Source organism: Cetorhinus maximus, chromosome 11 (assembly GCF_964194155.1).
Source record: "Cetorhinus maximus chromosome 11, sCetMax3.hap1.1, whole genome shotgun sequence".
Taxonomy (NCBI): domain Eukaryota; kingdom Metazoa; phylum Chordata; class Chondrichthyes; order Lamniformes; family Cetorhinidae; genus Cetorhinus; species Cetorhinus maximus.
Window position 1 is genome coordinate 52,651,325 of NC_135889.1, and position 24,091 is coordinate 52,675,415.

The window sequence follows — 24,091 nt, forward strand, 5'->3', positions numbered from 1 at the left end:
AGAAGTGGCAAATGGAATACAACGTGGGGAAGTGTGAGGTCATGCACTTTGGTAGAAAGAATAGAGGCATAGACTATTTTCTAAATAGGGAGAGAATTCAGAAATCTGGAGTGCAAAGGGACTTGGGAGTCCTAGTCCAGGATTCTCTTAAGGTTAACTTGCAGGTTGAGTCGGTAGTTAGGAAGGCAAATGCAATGTTGGCATTTATTTCGAGAGGACTAGAATATAAAAGCAGGGATGTGCTGCTGAGGCTTTATAAGGCTCTGGTCAGACCACATTTAGAATATTGTGAGCAATTTTGGGGCCCATATCTCAGGAAGGATGTGCTGGCCCTGGAGAGGGTCCAGAGGAGGTTCACGAGAATGATTCCAGGAATGAAAGGCTTAACATATGAGGAACGTTTGAGAACTCTGGGTCTATACTCGATGGAGTTTAGAAGGATGAGGGGGGATCTGATTGAAACTTACAGAATACTGAAAGGCCTGGATAGAGTGGACGTGGGGAAGATGTTTCCATTAGTAGGAGAGACTAGGACCCGAGGGCACAGCCTCAGAGTAAAGGGAAGACCTTTTAGAACAGAGATGAGGAGAAACTTCTTTAGCCAGAGAGTGGTGAATCTATGGAATTCATTGCCACAGAAGGCTGTGGAGGCCAGGTCATTGAGTGTATTTAAGATCGAGATAGATAGGTTCTTGATTGGTAAGGGGATCAAAGGTTACGGGGAGAAGGCGGAAGAATGGGGTTGAGAAACTTATCAGCCATGATTGAATGGTGGAGCAGACTCGATGGGCCGAATGGCCTAATTTCTGCTCCTATGTCTTATGATCTTATGCCCATTTCAGCAGACTGTTTGGCACTCTGTGCACTCGTTTCCTTAGAGAGCTTGGCAGTCTATCCTGTCTCGCACTTGGATGCCAGAGTCAGGGAATTATCTGGAAGGGCTCAAGAGATATATCCTTCAAAGACCACAGGCCCCACCCTCCAACACCCTTGGGGGTCAACCACACACCTGTATTTGTGCTGGAAGGCCTTCTGTCACTTTTGGTGCTCTCTGAAAATGTTACAGACATTTGTAGAAATGTTCCAAAAGCTTTACAAGTCACATAAGTCGGATTTTGACAATAGCATTGATGTAAACCACTTCTAATTGAACTCAGCTGAGAGGCTGCAGTGGTTTAAGAATGCAGCTCACCACCACCACCACCTTGAGGGCAAGTAGTGATGGACAATAAATGCTGACCTAGCCAGCGATGCCCACATCCCATGAACAGAAAAATAGCTGCACTTTTTAAATGTCTTGCTCAATTCATGAAACACCCAAAATCCATCCTACCTCCCCCCAACCCCCACCGAAAATGGTTTCTACTGGATGTTGGGGTAGGACTTCCAGATCTGGGTTCCCAGCACCATGCTGGTTAAGGTGCAGAGTCTCCATGACGCTGCAAAATTCTAGGCGCAAGATGCAAGTATTACTTATGTATTTAAATTCATTTGGAATCAAAGCTTTAAGGCAAATTCCTTTGACAAAATACCCCCAGGAAAATCATGGTATACACGTTGGAGCACATCCTAAAATAAATGGTTCACAGCAAAACAAAATGCAAACCACGTCAAAGCTGATTGCTTTTGGGTTATGTAATATTCTACAGTAGGAACATTCCAGCCTGCAAAATTATTGGGCCATTGCAGTGGATATAAAATTTCATGGCAATTATCAGATCATTTCTGAAAGAGTTTGGACAACAACATCACTAAGCAGAAGCAATAACACCTTTGTACCAATGTCAGCACACCTCATGATTATGCAACACAATGAGAAGTGCTGCCAGTGCAAAGGCAAAGGAAACACCTGTTTATGGTTGAAGTAATGTCATTTCTTGTTGCCAATGATTTGATCCTTAACAAGGGTTCTTCCTAAGAAAATGGAACATATTCTTGCTTTCAGCATCTAGCATGAATATGAAGTAGTGTTATTTAACATAATCCCAAAAGGGCTCTTATCAAAGTCACAAATGACACCCTATGTGACTGTGACAAAAGTAAACTTTTCTTCTTCATCCTTCTCAACAGCCTTTGTCACCTCATTTGCCCCCAACACCTCTCCACTGTCGTCCACCTGGATGGGACTGCTTTCACCTTTTCAAGGGCAATTAGGGATGCACAATAAATGCTGGCTTAGCCAGCAATGCCCAATCCCATGAATAAATTTAAAAATTGTCTTTTTTTATACTGCATTCCAGAAACATAACGGAAAACCCCGAATTGCATTGTCACACTGCTTCTCCATTACCTTTTGAATATTTCTGTAATGCGTGGCTGATTTATTTAAGTACATGGACCCTTTGAATGTTTTTGTGCAGCTATGCAAGTGTAGTACCTTAAAGCAGCTGGCTTGTGCATAGTCTGCATGGGAACTTTCACATTGCTGTACAGCTTAAGAAGGAACAATGGTTATGGCCCTCAGGTCCCTCCTCTTGCGCTGTATGTAACCTTTAGCAGGTATTCCTACATGGTATAAAGAGTTCTAGAGTTTTCTAAACCCAAATGCATTACACTATACTTATCCGGTTTGAAGGACATCTGCCACAAAATGACCTTGTCTTCGATCTGAAATCAAGTGATTTTGATATAAATTCCCATGCACCGTACATTTTCCTTAATTCTGCAAACTTGTGAATGCTTCTATTAATATGCTGATCCAAATCATTGATTCATAAATGGTGGTAATAAAATTGTGACCAGAAGTTCCAAATTAATGGAATTCTCTGATTCAATTTCTGGCAATAAAGTAAATTAAAATTCGCCCTGCTGGATGGATCTCTACATTATGCAGACATTGTTTCACAGGTAGGAAAAGAGAAATCTGAGAGTCACCAGGGATGGTGACTGGTCTATCTTATCAGGGTGGGTTACTAATATCATGTGGGGCAGACAACGCATTTTTATCTCTTTAAAAAAGGAGCAATAAGAGCTGGAATTGCCAATCAGACAGACAACGTCTAACATTTACAAGATATGAGAAGGGAGGGAAATTGAAGATAAGAAAACAAAAGTTGTTGACATAGATCAGCCTAAAATATTTCTGGCGACAACTAGTCATTGAATAATGCATATCAGTACTAAAGTCCACTCCTATTTTTACTACAGTTGCAATATCTTGTTCTGAGATTTACAGCTCATGAGTTCAAAATCACCCATTTAAATAGTCTTAGTTCAGTCAATCTAGATTGTGCAGTGAGATATTTGCATTGTCTGACATAAAACCAAGAAATTTTCATGCTTTGGGGTCAGGATATATCCTGGGATATTAACAGTTCATGACAAGAAACCATAAACAACTGCATTATTGCTGTAAATCTTAGAAATTCTCTCTTTCCCAATCACAAAAGCTCAAATATTCTGGTGTCTGACCCCCAAAATATATTACAGATCAAATCTTTGCAATAAACCCCCCAAGCTGTATTCCAGAATGAGCCTATTTTATTGTAAAGATAACGCCCAGCTCAATGTCAAGAACAGAGGCAAAAGGGAGGAACTTAAAACAATCACAATCACAAGAGAAAAAGTAATGGGAAAGATAATTCTTAAGGCTGACAAGTCTCCTGGAACTGGTGGCACACATCCTAAGGTAGCAAGAATAGTGGATGCATTGGTTGTAACCTACTAAAACTCCCTCAATTCTGGAAATGTCCCAGCAGATTGGAAAGCTGCAAATGTAACACCTCTATCCAACAAAGGAGGGAGACAGAAAGCAGGGAAGTATAGGCCAGTTAGTCTAATGTCTGTCATTAGGAGAATGCTAGAACCCATTATTAAAGAGGTTGTAGCAGGACATTTAGAAAATCATAGAACTATCAAGCAGACTCAACGTGGTTTTATGAAAGGGAAATCATGTTTGACAAATTTATCGAAGTATGTTGAGGGTGTTCAAGCAGGGTGGATAAAGGGGAACCAGTAAATGTGGTGTATTTAGATTTCAAAAAGGCAATTGATAAAGTGCCACATAAAAGGTTACTACACAAGATAAGAGCTTATGTTGTTGGGGGTGACATATTAGTACGAATAGACTGGTTAACTAACAGGAAACAGACAGTAGGGATAAAAGAGTCATTTTCAGGATGGCAAACTCTAATTAGTGGAATATCACAGGGATCAGTGCTGGTGCCTCAACTATTTACAATCTATATTAATGACTTCGATAAAAGGACTGACTTTACAGTAGCTAAATTTGCTAACAATACGAAGGTAGGTAGGAAAGCAAGTTGTGAGGATACAAAGATTCTGCAAAGGGATATAGATAGGTTAGGTGAGTGGGCAAAAACTTGGCAGAGAGAGAAGGATGTGGGAAAACGTGAGGTTGTCCAATTTGGCAGAACTAATAGAAAATCAAAATATTATTTAAATGCAGAGGGACTACAGAGTGCTCCAATTCAGAGAAATCTGGGGGAATTACAAAATGTCAGCATGCAGGTAAAGCAAATTATGTGGATGACAAAACCGAATGTTGGCCTTTATTGCAAAGGGGATGGAAGAAAAAAAATACGTAGGTCTTGCTACAACTGTACAGAGCATTGGCGAGACTGCACCTGGAGTACTATGCACGTTTTTGGTCTCCTTAAGGAGAGAAATACTTGCAGTGGAAGCAGTTTAGAGAAGGTTCACTGGGCTGATTCCTCGGATGAGTGACTTGTATTAAGAGGAAAGGTTGAACTGGTTGGGCAATTGCTCATTGGAATTTAGAATGAGATGTGATCTTATTGAAACATATAAGATTCTAAGGGGGCTTGACAGGGTAGATGCTGAGAGGATGTTTCCTCTCATGAGGGAATCTAGAATTTTTTTTTTTGGGGGGGGGTGTACAGTTTAAAAATAAGGGGTCTCCCATTTAAGACGAAGATGTAGAAGAATTTCTTCTCTCAAAGGGTTGTTATTGTTGGAATTCTCTTCCCCAACAAGCATTGGAGACTGGGTCATTTAATATATTCAAGGCTGAATTAGACACATCTTTGATTGACAAGGGAATCAAGGTTATGGGGGCTGGCAGGAAAACAGAGTTAAGGCCACAATCAGATGAGCCATGATCTTATTAAATGGCAGAGCAGGCTTAAGGGGCCAAATGACATATTTCTACTCCTATTTCTTATATTCATAACCTTTCCAGAGATTGATGATGGGGTGGGGTTGCGGGTGCAGTCAATGGTGTATGTGGTTACATCGCAACAGACCTTGGCATGCTTGATGGACCATCTGATCTTTCCCTACAACGTTGTATATAACTCTGCATGACTGCAATGTGTTCACATTTGTATTCTCAGTGACTTCAGCAAATTTGACCCATATATAAAGGAAGGTTGAGGAGCAGAAAATATAATTGCAGTCTATATGGCCTGTGTCACAAGCCCAGGGTTTACAGCAGTTACACAAATGCAGACCTCAGAAATGCAATCCCTGCTGAATTATTCACTAAATAATGCAAGTCCATCACAACATCTCCATTAATTATCTGGAGGCACGCAGGATCCAAAAGTCAGCTTGGTGTTGGACTATCTTGCCAATTGTATAAAAATGCAAAAATGACAGAAGAACATCATCTTTTTGTACAAATTTTCAAACTATTACAGTTGATACAAGTGAGGTCCATAACAGGTTAGCCATGAGTCAAATCTTATTTTAGTGGACTATAAGTCTTCAGAAAACCGGCAAAATCTACTGATTTTCTGAAGCAATTTTTTTACTCTTACTTTCCTAGCATTCATTCAACCCATCACTTAGTTAGATAAAAGTTAGATACTCTTTTCAAATAAGCCCGATAGCTGGGTGTTTTTTTTCTTTTAGAATACTTCAAACTATTCTGGGACAAACATTTCCCCTAACTTTTAGATTAATAAATTTAACGCAAGCAATATCTCACCCAAATGGCACTACTCACGGACACAAACAAAACTAGCAATACTGGCACCCAAAAGCAGGGATAATTGTTCAATATTCACTGCAGATATTTAAAGAATTGCAATTTCTACCTAAATCATTGGCCAGATAATTCATCACAAGCCTACTAGTTTCTGATGAACTGAAGCCAATTTAATGACAACAGGCGAGATAGAAAAGTTAAAATCTATGGCCCGCTACTGTTGAAAACGGGAGGTACACTCTTGTGACAATTCTGCACAACTTATTATCATGTGAACAATATGATAACATTACTAGATTCCAGGGGAGGATAAGTACTGTGCATGTAACTGACAGGAGGTTTATTTGCCAAATGTGACTATAGAATCAATCCAGACTGATTTGCTTGATGACAACTATGTTAGGGATAGTGGAGGAATAACAGAGAAATCCATTAAAATATTTTCCTTTGCCAGGACACAAAATTGACAGAACAGAGCATAAATAAATTTTATCTGCTGCATTTGATTTTCGATGAGATGCTGAATTCAATAAAAGAGTTTGCTCAGTTTCTAGATTTACAGAGCCCAACAGATATTGACTAAGCAAGTAACCTATTACTTTATGCTCATACTTTAATGCTAAACTATTAAATGAGAGAATGTTTCTCCGAATTTTGAATGCAGTAGTGGAATTTCTGCACATGCAAATCCCAATATTTCTTATATTCAGAAGCAGATAAATAAAAATGTTATCAAAGCAAAATATTGTGCATGCTGGAAATTGGGAATAAAGACAGAAAATGCTGGAAAAGCTCAGCAGTTCAGGCAGTATCTGCGACAAGAGCAACAGGGTTAACAGTGCAGGTCAATGGACTTTTGCCATTCCAAGCTGAAGCGTTAACGCTGTTCCTCTGTCCACAGATACTGCCAGACTTGCTGAGTATTTCCAACATTTTCTTGTTTTCATTTTGACTAAAAATGTTAAATGGCTCCAAAAATCTAGAAGAAAAATATTTATAACTTGAGATTGACAAGTCGGGAGGGAAGCAGGCATGAGGGGGTAAAATATTCAGATTTCAAGTACGGGCAAATTTACTTTGATGTACTGAGTCCTCTGTTTTGTTGCAGTAACTGTCCTTGTACCACAGCTTAGGGAATACTCTTAACACCTGGATTTCAGAGTCATTTTATACTCAAAACAAATGAATAGCTTCTTCATTAAATCTGGAAAATCACAGCGCTTTTAAATCTTTTGAGTATTACTTACTTTTATTGGCTGCTGAAACTCTGTCATGTGGAGCAGGGTTTTTAGTTGCTGGAACATTTGTGCCTTCACCTTCGTTGCTTTGAACCTGTTTCAATAAAGTTATAAGCTAAATACAACCACTTAGATTTTTCAGAGAATAAAGTGAGAGATTCTTTTGAAGAAAAACAAAGAAACCTTCTGATCATAACAGGATATATCGTCCACTGTTACTATTTGAGCCCTTTGTCTTGTTTGCAAGTTGTTCTAAATAATTTACAGCATAAGTGTTAGTAATTCTAAATTTAAAGCAATATAACAACTTACATTTATATAGAACCTTTAACATCCCATGTTACAAAGCAGGTACAGTAGCATAGTGGTTGTGTTACTAGACTAGTGATCCAGAGGTCTGGTCTAATTATCCAGTGATGTGAGTACAAATCCCACCATGGCAGCCGGAAATTTAAATTCAGTTAATCATATAAATCTGGAATAAAAAGTTAGTGCTAGCAATGGTGACCATAAAGCTTTCAGATTGTTGTAAAAATCCATCTGCTTCACTAATGCCCTTACTCAGTCTGACCTTTATGTGACTCCAGACCAACAGCAATGTGGCTGACTCTTAACTGCTCCTTGGCCAATGAGTTGTAAAAAAACTGCTAGAAGAAAAAATATTAAATACTAACACTAAAACCAGATGAACTACTCTCATTGACCTAGGCACACCCTACCTAGCTGATCCTGAAAAATCCTGCTTGATGAATCTCTGGATTGTGCCAAAAGGGGGAAATCTATCCAAGCTGAAAGTCATACACACAGAAGCATACATTACAGCCAATGTCCCAGACTTCTTAATCACTATCCCTGGAATGGTCTTGTCTCACCCACAGGACAGAGCCACTAGACATTGCGACACAGTGGTATATGGCTGGGAGGGAGGTGCCCTGGGAGTCCTCAATATTAACTCTGGACCTATGAAGTCTCATGACATCGGGTCCAACATGGGCAACAAAAGCCATTGCACTGCTTAGCTGATGAATTAGTATTCATCCGTGTTGAACATCATTTGAAAGAAGCACTGAGGGCAACAAGGGTGCAAAATATACTCTGGGTGCAGAACTTCAGTGTGCATCACCAAGAGAGGCTGGGTAGTACCACTGCTGACCAAGTTGGCTGAGGATAGCTACCAGACTGTGCATGCAGCAGGTAGTAAGAGAACCAATAGGAGGGGAAGATCTGCTGGCACTCGATTTCGTTCTCACTGGGCTACCTGCTGGAGGATCCATGAGAGTAATATAGAATCATAGAGGAGGAGGTGTGTTCATGCGCATTAGTTCTCTGGAACAGCAACTCAGCTTACCCTGCCTTTTCCCTTTAGCCCTGGGATATTTTTTCTTCAGCTGCTTATCCAATTTCCTTTTGAAAGCCAAAATTGAATATGCCTCCATCACACTCTCAGGCAATGCATTCCAGATCGTAACCTCTCATTGCATAAAAAATATTTTCATCAAGTCATTGTTTATTCTTTTGCCATTACCTTACATTGTGTCCCCTGGTTCTCAACCTTTCCACCAAAGGGAACAGTTTCTCTCCACGTACTGTTTAGATACCTAATGATTTTGAAAACCTCTACCTAATCTCCTCTCAAACTTCTCTTCCCTAAGATGAGCAACCCCAGTTTCTCCAATTTATCCATGTAAATGAAGTTCCTCATCCCTGGAACCATTCTTGTAAATCTTTTCTGCACTTTGTCTAAAATGTAATATTTCCAAGTTTGCTGATGACACAAAACTAGGTGGGAATGCGAGCAGTGAGGGCGATGTAAAGAGGCTTCAAGGCAATTTAGACAAGTTGAGTGAGGGGGCAAATAAATGGCAGATGCAGAATAAGGTGGATAAGTGTGAAGTTATCCACTTCGGTAGGAAAAACCGAATTGCAGACTATTATTAAAATGGTGATAGATTGGGAAATGTTGATGTCCAAAGGGACCTGGGTGTCCTTGGACACCAGTCACTGAAAGCTAACATGCAGGTGCAGCAAGCAGCTAGGAAGGCAAATGGTATGTTGGACTTAATTGTGAGAGGATGAGTACAGGAGCAAGGAGGTCTTACTGCAGTTGTACAGAGCTTTGGTGAGACCACACCTGGAGTATTGTGTGTAGTTTTGGTCTCCTTACCTAAGAGAGGATATACTTGCCATAGGGAGAGTTCAGCGAGGTTTCACCAGGTTGATTCCTGGGATGGCAGGATTCTTGTATGAGAAGAGATTGGGTTGACTAGGCCTGTATTCACTGGAGTTTAGAAGAATGAGAGGGGATCTCATTGAAATGTATAAAATTCTGACGGGGCTGGACAGACTGAATGCAGGGATGATGTTTCCCTTGGCCGGGGGATCTAGGACAAGGGATCACAGTCTCAGGATATGGTGTAAGGCAATCTGAGGATATGGCGCTGGCCATTCAGGACTGAGATGAGGAGAAGTTTCTTCACATAGAGGGCGGTGAACCTGTGGAATTCTCTACCATAGAAGGCTGTGGAGGCCAAGTCACTGAATATATTTGAGGAAGAAATAAACAGACTTCGAGACACTAAAGGTGTCAAGGGGTATGGGAGAGAACGGGAGTATGGCGTTTAGATAGAGGATCAGTCATGACCATATTGAATGGCAGAGCAGGCTCAAAGGGCCAAATGACACACTCCTGCTCCTATTTTCTATGTTTCTAACCCTCACATCCTTCCTAAAGTGCGGCGCCTAGACAATACTCCTAACCAGTGTTTTATGAAGGTTCAGAGTTATTTCCTTGCTTTTGCACTTGTGGGTGGAACTTAAAAGAAGAATATGGTTCCCAACAGCGGGATTGAAGCAGCTGCCATTTCTACTTACATATTGGCAGCTGCATTGCACATAATTACGACGCAGATCATAAGCGGAACTGGCAGGCACGTGCCCCACATGCAATTAAGTGGTGCAGGAAGGAGGGGGACAGGGAGTCTCTGCAGGCAGGGAGAACTGGCAGCAAGTTTGCAGCAAGATCCTCCACCTACAGGCAGAGAGATGGCTCACGATAGCTTAATTGACGTAAGTGCAAGTTCGAAGCCAGTATCCCCTGGAGCAATCATCTCTTTTCATCCCGTTTGATAACTGTCCACTCCCCACGTCCTTCTAAGGGATAGAGGAAGTGTGTAGTGAGGTAGTTCTGGGTGGAGGCCGGCAGAGATAGGTGCACAATTGGAGCGGATAAAGGATTGCACGTGAGGAAATGGTAGTGCACCATTCTTGGCCAAAACGATTGAAGATGATGCTGTCTCTGACAGCCCTGACAAGTCTCACCATGGCCCTGACATCTGGGTGACCAGCTGTGGGATCTCTGTCCTCCACCTCCTCATATTCCTCCCAGTCATCCTCATCTGAGGAGGTTAGCAGCTCCTCCATGACCTCAATTTGCAGTTCTCCTCTTTGCAATGCCACGTTGTGCAAGGCACAGCAGACTACAATAATCCTGGACATATTCTGTGGTGGGTATTGCAATGCTCTGCTGGACTGGCCAAGGCATCAGAAATATATTTTGAGCATTCCTATAGTCTGCTCTATGATTGCCCATGTTGAGCAGTATGCAGCATTGTAACATTCTTGTGGAGATGCTGCACCGCTGTCATGAGCCACATCCTAAGAGGATGTCACCCAGAGACCTCAAATAGTTGTGGCAGCTGAGAGTTCCTCAAGATGTACAAGTCATTAGAGCTCCCTGGAAATGAGCACACACCTGCGTAATTATTTTCTAGTGGTGACAGACAACTTGAACATTAAAGAAGTAAAACCCCTTCCAATTTGTAAGTGCATCTGGGCATTCCCAGGGAGCTCTAAGAGCCACATGTGTGCACTTGATTACATCCTGTACCCATAGGAACTGTGCGATGGGCCCAAAACCAGGCCGCTACAGCAGTTGGCTATCAGCATTTGATGAACTCGTTAGCCCTTCTGAACAGGGCATTGGTCACCTCCTGTATGCATCTATGTGTTGCAGCCTGGGAAATGCCACACATGTCCCCCATGGGGCCCTGAAATGAGCAGCTGGTGTAGAAGTTTAGAGCTGCTGTTACCTTTGAGGTTGACCGTTATAGGGTTCCCTCCAAAGCCATGGGGCTGCAAGTCTTGTAGGAGCGCACACAGGTCAGCGACATTCTCCAGGGAAAGCCTTAGCCGTCTCTGACATCGCCTCTCAGACAACCGAAGGTAGTTGGTGCGTATTCTGAACATGCATTGACACGCCAATGCTCCTCGGCAATGATGATGGCCCTGACTGGGTTCTTCCTGACCTCCCTCCCCCACTGTTGGTGCTGGTTGATGGCCTCTGTTGTTGTGCGACCAAGGCTCTCTCTGTTGAATCCTCTCCTTCACCACCCGAGGTTGCAAAAAGATTGGGTGTATGAGAACAATGCAAATCCACAAAGTGAACTGTGTGAAGAAGGCAGGCAAAGATACAGACACCTCTGTATACATGGCCTTCATTCCTAGAGCAGCTGCAGTCAACCAATGAGAAAGCATGATCCTCCCAAAAGCCACACCCAGAACTCCTCCTATCCCACAGTGGCCCCCTCCCAAAAGAACCTGATCTCCTGCCAGGTAAAAATTTCCAAGCAACACCAGATCTCCAGTGAGGTAACAGGTTCTGTCCATGTCAATGGACACTAACACTGTGACCCTTCACCTGGAGCCCATCCACCTCCACCCTCCCCGTCACCCTCAAGCTTCCTCCCATCTCACTTGACCCTCCAAACTTCATCCTGTTCTTTCCCCCCCAATCATCCTGGAGCATCCAACCATCACCTTTGACCCAGAGCCATTGACTCATGACTTTCCATCTCTCACTCTCGACATCCCACTTCACCCTCAACCTTCCTGCCTTCACCCAGGAGTCTCCCTCCATCATTCTTCAACTGCCTTCTCTTTCCCTTAACCCTGACTCAGAGGCCACTGTCCTGCACCCCACCCGATCCCACCCCAGCAGCTGGACCTGCCCTGCTTCAAACTTGATATCCCTTCCCTGACCATTGCCCTGCCAAGTGTGATACAGCTGCCTTCCTTGTACATATAGGACGAGACCTCTGCAACGACAGACCCCACCCTATAAGCCATGCTTGATTATAATGTATTAAAAATTAAGAATTTGGTGAAAATTGTGAAACAAATCTATATTCAACTAGGTTTAATGGGAAAATGTAATGGCTGAAATTTGATGGGTTGGCAGTTTGGGCAAATTGCAGCATATTTTCAGGGAACATATACCACAAAACTACCAGGATTAAACATTTTTGTAAGACTTCAATTTTTCATTCACATTGCAGGACTAAATACTTGGTCGTATACTATTTTAGTTTCATTTGCAGGGCTGTTCGAAGAGGTACAAAAGTAGGCTAGTTGGCACTCAGACCTGCTTCACCATTCAATTAGATCACAGCTAATCTGTTTCTTAAGACTATCTATCCATCTTAGTTCTGTAGCCTTTAATACTCTTGCCTAACAAACAATCGATCTACTTCAGTTTTGAAATGTCCATTTGGCTAAGCCACAACAGCTTCTTGCAGGTGAGAGTTCTAGGTCTCCACTACCCTTTGTGTGAAGTGCTTCCTGATATCATCCTTAAATAGCTTAGCTCTAATTTTAAGGTCAAGATCTCTTGTTCTGGACTACCTATCAAATCCTTTATCTTGAACACCTGAGTTGGATCACCCCTAATCTTCTATACTGAATGAAATTCAAGCCCAGTCCATGGAACCAATCCTCAGTTTTAAGATTACTTGAAAATGGCAGTATTGAAAGGATGGCTAGCAGCTAAGAAGGGAAAATCTTGGGCACAAACCTGAGAGGAAAGTTGTCGGTTTCCGTGCGATAACATTAGACAATTCTAAGCTGTCTAAAATCTCCCATGTAAACACTTAAAAGGATCCTCCAGCATAAAAGTTAAGGACACAAAACCTTCCATCACAATGGTAGTGCAATGCAGATGGCTGATTGTCCTTACAGTTCTTTGTGCAGCAAGTGGCATAAATCAGTCACATCCTGCCCAATGAGCCGTTCATGTGCTGTACCTCCACCAGACCCAAGGATGTATCAAAGCAACTCACTTATGGATCTGCCTCATCTTTTTATCTAGCATAGTATATTGACATTTGTTGCTACACAGATAATAGCCAGAAATTGCCTACACTAATCACTGATCTGCTACTCGAGCCTTTGTACTCATTTAAGGCATGGTTGCCCTTCTGATAGTCCCTCATTACCATCACCATTCAAAACTCATCTTCTGTTATAGAATGCTGCAGGAGTTGAGACATACACTTTGAGGCTTTCAGCTGGCCTTTTTTCCAACTTATTAGGCACAAATGCTCACAAGAAATGATTAATCCATTGCGAATTTCGTCAGTAATTCTATCACTGCACACATTCACCTTTTTCATAAAGCAGGGAACGTCAACTCACAAATCCTAATGGAATATTCAGAAGTGCAGAGCCCACGATGTGTTGTGTTAAACAAAAAATATATATAATGATGCCTAATGAATACAGTCACCATTTCCCATTTTTTCAAGATCATCATTCATGGTCAAAAATACTAATCAGCAAATGATATGTTCAGCTTAATTTGTGATTTTGAGTATATGGTTGGTAACCAGAATATAAAATGTGCAAATATTTTTTGTTTGGAATACCACTATTATGGAATTGAATTATGTAAAGTTATTGTAGAAATTACATCCGTTTTAGCTCTTGTTTGGCACAGAACATAAACCAGTATTATATTTGTAAACATAACCCAGGACTGGAACCAAAAACTCAAATGCTTCCTACCATCTTACTGAAACCACAAAGGGAGCCTTAAACAATATATATGCAAGATAAGTAGAAAGTTACAAAAAAAATTTAGAGGATGCAAATGTCAGAATTAATGCATCAATTATGGGAATGTATGTTGGAATTTGCTCAGACAGCAATCAATTGGCTAACATTCAAATTCAAAATGGCATGATACAAAAAAAAGTTAGCTCAAAGGTGGATTGTTTTACTGCTACAGCCCAACTCCAACTCTTCAGATCAGCTTGACTGACAGACACAGCAACAAATCTAACAGGTCACTGTTATTACGAAGAAAGGGGCCAAGCTGCTGGTCAACAGAAATGAGCAGTCCCAAATCCCTTCAAATGTTCACCCCTAAAATTGTGACCCTGAAAGGACCTCTCAAAATGTAAAAATACAAACCTTTAAGAGGAGAGTTAAAATGGAAGGAAAAACATCTAACAGTTAAATTGGCTGGGGGGTGGGTGGGGGGGAGCACAGGTTAATGTTGTAAGTAATAAGTTTAGCAAATCCTCTAAAAGGTTATCACAAAACTGAAGTAGCAACTTGCCTCTTCCAAATCAAATGAGAATTCCCTCTGCTCCTCCATCAGAGTTTTGACCAGTGGATGCTGAACAGCAGCAGCAGGCCCTTTGTCAGGAGTTGAACACACTGGTCTCGTGCTCACAATCTCTGCACATCCTTGTGAGGGGACAGATGTCTGCTCATCAATTGCTTCAAGTTCCATGTTTGTGGATGTATTTAAGTCTTCAGTATTAGTAGAATCAGAGATTCCACTCTTGTCATGCAAGCGATTCCCTGATCCTTCTTCAGTGGAAACCGCCCCACTCTGCATGGATTCAGTCTGATCAGTTATGTTGCACGCAGCTCCCTGAGGATTAGGGTCTGAGGGGCTAAAAGGACTATCACCTCCACCCATCACTTCTTCAGTTACTGTTCTCAGTGAAGTGTCGGTCAATTTACGCCATTTCTGCAATCTTGCTTCTTTCTTTTGCTTTACCTCCTCTTTCTTCTCATTGTCAGTAATGTTTTCATTAGTTCCGGAAGACTGGGATGCTTTAGAATTTTCTGTATCTGGCGATTCTGCTTGGTTGCTTGTTTCTGTTCTTTTTACCTGCAGAGGCCCAAGCAAATTGAGGTTTGATACAGTCTTCTTTAATCTACCAGCTGCACTGTTTCCAATTGCAGGAGCTTCACCTGCAGCTGGGTCTTCAGTCATACTGCCAATCCTTTTTATGGGAGCACCAGAAACTTGAGAATACAGTGAGGAGAATACATTGGCCACTGTGGTGAGAACTTTAATCTGGCGGAACCGGCCTGTAATTAAAGAGAATAATTTATTCTACAAAGGATAACATACATGATGGGGTATATAAGGCGGCAGCAATTGAAGGATTAAACAACAATATAAGCTATAACGACAGTGTTCAACATTTTTCTATGTCATCTGAGCGGTAGACATGCTACATCTTTGAAATTGCCTCCCTCTATTAATTTACAACTAGTGCATCTAAAAGCAGAACTTCTGAGTAAGACCTATTTTGATGAATAATAATGGTGAATAGTGATGGCTGCTGCCCAAAGCTTATCATGTTATCTTAGCTGAAGTGCTACCATCCCCAAGGAACTGCAATAGATATGAAAATTCTGCACTTTATATGCTTTAAAGCTAGTTGTAAAACGATACTGGTCAAGCAACAACTACTACTTGTATTTATATAGCGCCTATAGCTGCAATGTTTTCTGGGCAATTCTGCCCTCAATCCCACTGCTACTTAGCATTTACTGAGAAGGCTGAGGTGAGATTATTGTCATAGGCATGGCTGAAAACTATGTTCTTTTATAAGTACTGCTATATTTATCCTAACGGTAGTGTTGTCAGTAGTTAATTCTTCATCTAAATAGTGTATGAAGCCAAAGGATTACGATAGGGCTAATCAATGCAAGGGTCCTCACAGAAGCATTAACAAAATATCTGGCACTCTGAATTTAAGGAGATATTAGGGGAAATGATCAAAAGCCAATGTCCAGTGCTTATGGCCTGGTTGGCTGAAGACATGGCTGCCAATGATACAGTGATTAAAATTCAGAACTTACAAGAGGCCAAAATTAGAGGGGTACAGATATCCCAGAGAGTTGTAGGGTGGTAGGAGCTTGCAAGAATAGGGAGGGATGAGGCCAAAGAGGAATTTGAAAACAAGGATGAGAATTTTGAAACCCAGGAATCTAAGCATTAAGCTAACATTTTAAGACATTTCAGATCACAATGATGACTTGGAACTCAAAATTGACTGAAATGTTTGTTATTTAACACAAATATAGCAAAGATTTCATGGAAACGAAAAAGAACAGGAATATAAAATAGGCTAGAGTCTTTCAGATTTAAATTACATTTTAAAGTAATTAGCAGATTGCTCATGGAACAAGTCAGAATATATATCGTTTTATAACAATAGGGATGGTATCAGCAGTTTGATGGGGCAAGTACTTTGGGCTATATGCAAGATTTATAGAACACTGTACACATATAATGCTGACAGAAGTTACTGGTTCCTATTCTCAAAGTAGTTCTTTGTGTTTCATTAGAAACTGCTTCACTGATACAGGAGAGCTATTCTACACCACACAGCTTTACCAACAATGACATTCAGAACCATTTTCTTCATCACCAATAACTTTCTCAACAGATATAACCAGAAATCCCTAAAGACTAAGTGTTATGAAAGCAGTCCATTACTTGAATAAAGGTGAGCAGGAGCAATTCAAGAACTGTTCCCCAACTGCCACATTTTTTGGGCAATTCTGCTCTCAATTCCACTGCTACTTAGCATTTACTGGGGAGGCTGAGCCAGGATTTGTGTCAAAGGCATGGCTTAAAACTATGTTCTTTTGTAAGTACTGCTATATTTATCCTAATGGCAGTGTAGTCAGCAGCTAATTCTTCATCTAAATAGTAAACAAAGCAAAAAGATTACGAAAGGGTTGAAATAAAATATCAATGAGGACAACAAGAGTAAGATACACAAAGAGCCAGAGAAACACAACAGTCAAATTTTTTTGTGGAGGCGGTGGCCCTGCCACTGGCTGAAAAGTTGGGGCCTAGCCCACCTTTGCCGGCTCAGGAAGCCACAGCTGTATTTTACGGTCATCATGCAGTTAACTGGCTTCCACCCCAATCTGTGAAAATGTCCTGCCTCCAAGAGCCAACAACCAATCAGATGACCAGCAGCTCTTCAGGCCCAGCAGCACCACCGGGAGTGGTGGCCACTGCTGAGACTGCAGTCAGACTCTGACGAGGAACAGCTTTGGAGGCCGGATAGCAAGGCAAGTGGGTCAGGCAGGCCCCAGTGATGGGGCGTGGGGTTGGGGTTGGGGTTGGAGGGGGTGGTTGAGGGTTCAAGTCCGGATGGGCCTGTCTGCTGGGGGGGCCCTCCTTGTTGCAGAGCCCTACCACCTCCCGATCCCATAGCCACAGAGCTTGGGCCCCCCTGTCTCTGGTGGAGTACCAGTGGTGGTGGGAGAAGGCCCCGAAGTGACAATTAATTGGCCACTCACAGGCTTCAGTTGACCCGGAGTGGTCGGGCTGCCTGACACATGCAATGGAAGAAGAAATATCTTGCACTCAAGTTACTTCCAACGACTTTCGAGGCTAATAAATGTTACTTTTATTCTGATGAAGGGGCCATGGAAATGCATTACTTAAAATCTCTCCCTTTCCACCCATACTCTTGCACCTCAATTTTTTTCTGTTTGTTTTGGGAGAGAAGAGAACTTGCATTCAAAATGAAGGTTTTTATTGCTGGTGAATAGAGCACTCCTCAACATCATGCAACCTTTGTCTGGTATCAAAAGTAGACTGAAACACTTTTAACACTGTCCCAAATGTGTACCCCAGCTCTAAAGTCAGGAGAGGAGCCTGTTCCTAACACAGCCAATGACACTGCTCCCTCATCAGCTATCCGAGAAACTTGGAATTGCCAACTTTGTGTCAAATTATGAACAGGTTTGCATTCTGGTACTTTCCTCCCTGGAAACCAAGATTCTCCAAGCATCGTGCCACTTGAGGCATTTACAGCCATCAGGGGTAAAAGATTGACATATGTAAAAATGCAGATTGCTTTGCTTTCTTAAAAATATAAATGGGAAGCATGATTATTACTATAGAAAATGAATGTACAAGTAAACCATCCAGCTAGGTATAATGGCAGAATATTCACAGAATATTAATGCATTTGAACTTTTTTTAAAAACCTACTTGTAAGAGCAAAATTTGGATTGTCCAATTCCATGCGTTGCATTTGAGCATCTAAAAATAGTTTAAAATCAATTCCTCTTGCAAATGATGCAGCATTAAAAAATCGACATGGAATTTTAGATGCAAGGTCAGGTTCATCTGTTCCAAATCCAAGATTAAACAGAACATCCTCAGGGTCTTCTTCATAAAGGTCCAATAATTCTGAAACACTGAAAGTAGTAATAAAAATAAACAAATTTGTTGCAATGCTAACATTTAAAAAATGCAGAAGTGCAGCAAGTAAAACTAATTCAAAATATCAAACTGGCCAGGAAAACAGATAGACAATTATGGATTGATGGATCAAACATTAAATTTGAGATTCTTTCACACAACCTAAATGGGCTTCGCAGTTAGAGTCGACAATAAATACCAGTGGTTTGCACATCCAAGAATGAATAAAATAAATATACAGATACTATGAATCAGTTACTAGAATTAGGACTATACTATAATAAAACTTTATTTCCCCTTTTCTTTTGTGAAGGTGCCATTTCTTATTGGGGAATGGCATCATGGGTGACAGTAACCTCCACTGTTTCCATTGAGGAGGTAGATTTTGTACTTGAGCCTGTGCTCGATCATGGGGGCATCACAGCGGATCCTGGTAATTTCTTTAATTGATCGCCACCATAGCACCAGGCAACAGGAGTAGGAGCCCTGGCTGATTTTCCACTCCCTGATGGGCAAATGTTAGACTCCTGTTGTTGTCCTAGTTAAGATTACAAACTCACTGAAGACCTGGATTTAACTTAGGACTTTCTGCTACTCGGGGCCTGCACTGTCACCCTCGAGGTGGGAGTTGTAAGTTGGGCCATTTCCTGTTGTCATGATCCCACCTCCTGCCCACCCACACTTTTATCATGGCAGGATGGCTGGAGTCAGGGCTGCCGCCTCCCAAAGCAGGTTGAGGCAGGAATGGAGGTGTGTGGATGCTGAGGCAGGCAGGTTATAAAGCCTGTCTCCACTTACTGGGACATCAGCCCAGTTCCGTAAATGTTTTAGGCACCCTACCTCTCACCCCCATGACCACTCATGCTGTATCCACAATGGACAGAACTCATGAGCCTTATAATAACATTGTGAAGTCTTTGAGATGGAGAACTGAATAAGCAGTGAGGAGAGAATGCCAGTTCAGTTTTAAAGTGGAGATGAGCTTGAAATAAAGGAGCTTGTGGTCTATCTTGCCAAGGAACAGCCATATTTGTGGTATTGACTCTTCTGACTGCTGGCATGTAAATGAGTGGTCATTATTTTTAGATTTTTGAAGTTGGATGTCTGCATATATCCAGTTGTGTTTAAATTTTAGACTTTCTGGAAGACAATAAATTTTATTCACACTATGTACTTTTCATCTACAACTAATTATCTTCATTCTCGTAGTGACTCGGTGTCAGCACCAAGGTTAGTATAGGGATCCCTGACCAACCAAGCTTAGAAGTGTTGTTAATATCCTAATATTTACAGTCAGCTAGACCGTTACACATGGCATGACAAATTCAGGCAATGCCAGCTCGAGAGAATGTGCGAAATACAGAAAAAAATGTTCCAATCCTGCAACTGAATAGGTTTAAAAATGATAGTTGGTCCTACTGACAAGACTTGCATTCAATATCTGTGGGATATTGATAATAGTTAATAGCAAACAACAGAGATATCACTATATGTAAGTGATCAGCAAAAAAAATACAAATGATTCTAAAACAAAAACAAGCAACAAAAGTCTTTTTTTCTCAATACCAGTATTGTGATGAATGAATTTGTATTATTTTTACAGCAGGGGATGGTGAATCGAAGATTAGTGGAAAGCAATGAAGTTACTTGATAATGGAGAAAAATATTTCTGAAATCATTTTAAGTACTTATCCTTCAAAATTAGGAATTGCTAAATATGCCCTGTTATAAGAAAGTATGTGCGGTCTAATATGTGACGAAGGCAAGAAATTAAAAGGGAAGGTTCACATTTGACCTAAAATTAACTATTTCAGTGCAATACAAAAATAAAACTAAAGCATTTGAAAAAACACAAATCAATTAATTGCTGCACATCCAAAAGTACTTTCATCCATTTGCACAATTCTTAAAAAAAATTCATTCATAGGACGTGGGCATTGCTGGCCAGGTCAGCATTTATTAACCATCCCTAATTGGCTTTGAGAAGGTGGTGGTGAGCTGCCTTCTTGAACCGCTACAGTGCAGGTGCTGTAGGTACACCTATAGTGCCAGCAGGGAGGGAGTTCCAGGATTTTGACCCAGCGACAGTGAAGGAATGGCAATATATTTCCAAGTCAGGATGGTGAGTGACTTGGAGGGGAACTTTCAGGTGGAGGGTATGCTGCCCTTGCCCTTCTAGAGGTAGCAGTTGTTGGTTTGGAATGTGCTGTGTAAAGAGGCTTGGCAAGTTCCTGCAGTGCATCTTGTAGATGGTACACACTGCTGCTACTGTGCATTGGTGGTGGAGAGCGCAAATGTTTGTGGATGGTGTGCCAATCAAGCAGACTGCTTTGTCCTGGATGGTGTCAAGCTTCTTCAGTGTTGTTGGAGCTGCACTCATCCAAGCAAGTGGGGAGTATTCCATCACACTCTTGACCTTTGCATTGTAGATGGTGGACAGGCTTTGGGGAGTCAGGATGTGAGTTACTTGTTGCAAGATTCCTAGCCTCTGGCCTGCTCTTGTAGACGCAGTATTTATATGGCTAGTCCAGTTCAGTTTCTGGTCAATGGTAAGACCCCAGGATGTTGATAGTGGGGGATTCAGTGATGCTAATGCCATTGAATATCAAGGGGCCAATGGCTAGATTCTCTCTTGTTGGAGATGGTCATTGCCTGGCACTTGTGTGGCATGAATGTTACTTTCCACTTTTCAGCCCCAGCCTGGATATTGTCCATGTCTTGCTGCAGTTGGATATGGGCTACTTCAGTATCTGAGGAGTTATAAATCGTAGTGAACATTGTGCTATCATGAGCAAACATCCCCACTTCTGACCTTCATTTGACATCAGCTTACCTAGATACAGTTGTACTGCTCTTGCCAGAGCCAGTAGAGTTCATGCTGTTTCCCATTTGATAAAACTGTTTCCTCTTTTCCTTGGCCGAAGTCCCATGGCTACAAGACAGAAGTTATTGATTAGAAATAGAGATAATTTCTTCGGAAATCAAGAAATGTATTTTTCTTGATTTGAAACATATACTAACCTTGGTGCTGACATCGAGTCACTACGAGAATGAAGATAATTAGCTGTAGATGAAAAGTGCATGGTGTGAATAAAATTTATTATCTTCCAGAAAGTCTAACATTTAAACACAACTGGATATATGCAGACATCCATCTTCAAAAATCTAAAAATAATGACCACTCGTTTACATGCCAGCAGTCAGAAGAGTCAATACCACAAATATGGCTATTCCTTGGCAAGATAGACCACAAGCTCCTTTATTTCAAGCTCATCTCCACTTTAAAACTGAACTGGCATTCTCTCCTCACTGCTTATGCAGTTCTCCATCTGCTTCAGAAAATCAAAGATTACTTGATAACAGCACAAAGCAAAGACAACCTGTACAAAAGGTAAATTTGACTCTGTGCAGGCTTGCTAAACCACTGAGTAAACTTAGACAGATGAGTGTAAGTTTGTGGCTTTGCACACCCAGTGGAAAGCCTCAGCAGACCAAAAGATCCCGGGTTAAATCTTTAAATTGCGTGGATTTAGATGGTGTTAGTCAGGGTAGCAGTTGTGGTGTCATAACAAGCCTCAAGCCTGGGCAGGGAAAAAAATAAACAAGCAGAATTCTCCCTCTTAATCATTTTCCAATACCTCATGCCAAAAGTCACGTCCATGTAAAATGACAAATGAGAACAGATTAGAGCTTGGTTGTAATGGCTAGAATGAATAAGCTGAATGCTCATTAATCAAGCTCACGTGAAGACTGCTGGGTGTTATCTTCCACAGATCTAGGGTCAGCTTCCATACTTAGCCTATGAAATCCAGCTCTACCTTCTCTCAACCTTTCCATTGCTTTTGTTCTGTCAAGCTACATGTCTTGTATTCAGTATTGGATGAGCCCAAGTTAAACACTGGGAAGCTATCATCTTCAGCTCTTGAAATAAAAATAATCTCTTCACCACCAACTCCATATTCCTCCCAAGCCATTTTCTCAGAATGAACCAGACTGCTTGCAACCTTGGCATCCAACCCCATATCCCTTCCATCACAAATGCTGCTGACTTCCTCTCTATAACATCCTACACCTCCCCTATCACAATACACTTGCCAATCCAGACTTATTTATTCCAATACTTGTTTGACTAGGGCCCCCAAAATCCACTGTCCAGAAACTTCAGTTCATCCAAAACTCTGCTTCCCCTAACATACTGTACAACAAGCGTCAGGTCACCCCGTCCAAATACCTCTTTACTTAGATCAGTGCTTTTAAAAAAATTATACCTCTGTAAAATGCTTTGGGACACTAAGGCAATATCAAAATGCAAATTGTTGTCACTCATTGCAAAAAGTTGCTAAGGGCTGCTGTACTGCAGAATATGGCTCGATAATGGTCAGCTTCTTCAAGAGTAAGTACATTTATTTTTAAGCTGTAGCTTATTCAGATATAAAGTCAGGTTCAGGATACAAATAATTAATTCCCAGAGGTCCAATATACTTTTATGACTTAATAGCAAAAAGGCTGGAGCCAGTATAATAAATGACAGCTAGGAATTTGCAGAACCCTCCCCCAAAAATAAACGGATTTGCCATTCAAAGCAATAATGCTTATTAGTCAGTGCATTCCATCAGCTCCAGAGGAATTTGCACCTGTCGGGAGTGGCTTCGTTGTCAGAGCCAAGAGGCGCCTTAGCTGAAAAGGCTAAGTAAGTGCCATGGGTGGCTCCTGATTTGAGGCAGCAGTTTTCATTAGTAGTGCAATGAATCAATCCTCAAAAGAGAGGGAGCTAGCAGAAAACGAGCTTTGTTTTTTTCCTCGCCTCTCTTCAGACCTTTTGAGTGTTTTTCAGCATTATTTGTTTTTATTAATGCTTTAGTAAGTCATTCAGTCAGGTCCCACTTTAATCAATCCAGGCTAATAAACGAATAGACAAGTCCTTTAAGAGAAAGGTTAGTGTTGGCTAGTTGCAGGGATTGCTAGCTTGTCAAGTGAGACTAGCCCATCAATATGCATATTTTGTTATTTTTCATGTTATGAGGAGGGATACAAAATAAGTTGAATTTCACTGAAATCATATTCAATCATGTACTTCTAGCAAAATAAACCTGTTTGTCATTTTACAATAGACCTCATCTCACTACTGCTCATCAGTGGGAAAAAGGCAGAAGAAATGAAGACACATACATGATCACAGAATATAGAAATCACAATAATCAGGTCTTATTGCAGAAATTCTCAGCCAAAAGGAGATTATACCAACTTTACAATTTTACTTTCATTAATAAGCTATTAGCCATAACTAAGCTTGTGAGAAATTAAGTTTGCTGTAACTGATGTTGAGCTTTGAAGATTTTGAACAGTTCTGTAATACCACTAATTGCTCTAAACATCGTGTGGATCCAAAATTTGTAACACAGATGCATTGCTCTAACAATTGAAACTCCAGTGCCAAGGGTCACATGTTCAAATCTCAGTTTCAGTCATATAAATTAGCTTACTCTTGTTTCATAAAATCACTTTGGAGAAATAGCAAAACCCTGTTTTAAAAAGAACATTTTGTTTTCTGTTTATTTTATGCTACAGATATGGTATTTTTATAGCTCCTTAAACATAATAAAATGTTCCAAGGCGCTTCGCAGGATTATT

General features: G+C 41.1%; 1 protein-coding gene across 2 annotated transcripts in view; it reads right to left on the bottom strand.

The window, feature by feature from the left end:
• itprid2 (ITPR interacting domain containing 2) overlaps window positions 1-24,091 on the bottom strand; it is a 186,261-nt gene that overhangs the window by 45,253 nt on the left and 116,917 nt on the right. For both annotated transcript variants that reach the window (XM_078551935.1, XM_078551936.1), the window contains exons 6-10: window positions 21,482-21,524; window positions 21,294-21,392; window positions 18,248-18,456; window positions 14,543-15,309; window positions 7,159-7,243 (exon numbers count right to left, since the gene is read on the bottom strand). In XM_078551935.1, the coding sequence (XP_078408061.1) occupies window positions 7,159-7,243; window positions 14,543-15,309; window positions 18,248-18,456; window positions 21,294-21,392; window positions 21,482-21,524 (1,203 nt within the window). The remainder of the gene's footprint in view (window positions 1-7,158; window positions 7,244-14,542; window positions 15,310-18,247; window positions 18,457-21,293; window positions 21,393-21,481; window positions 21,525-24,091) is intronic.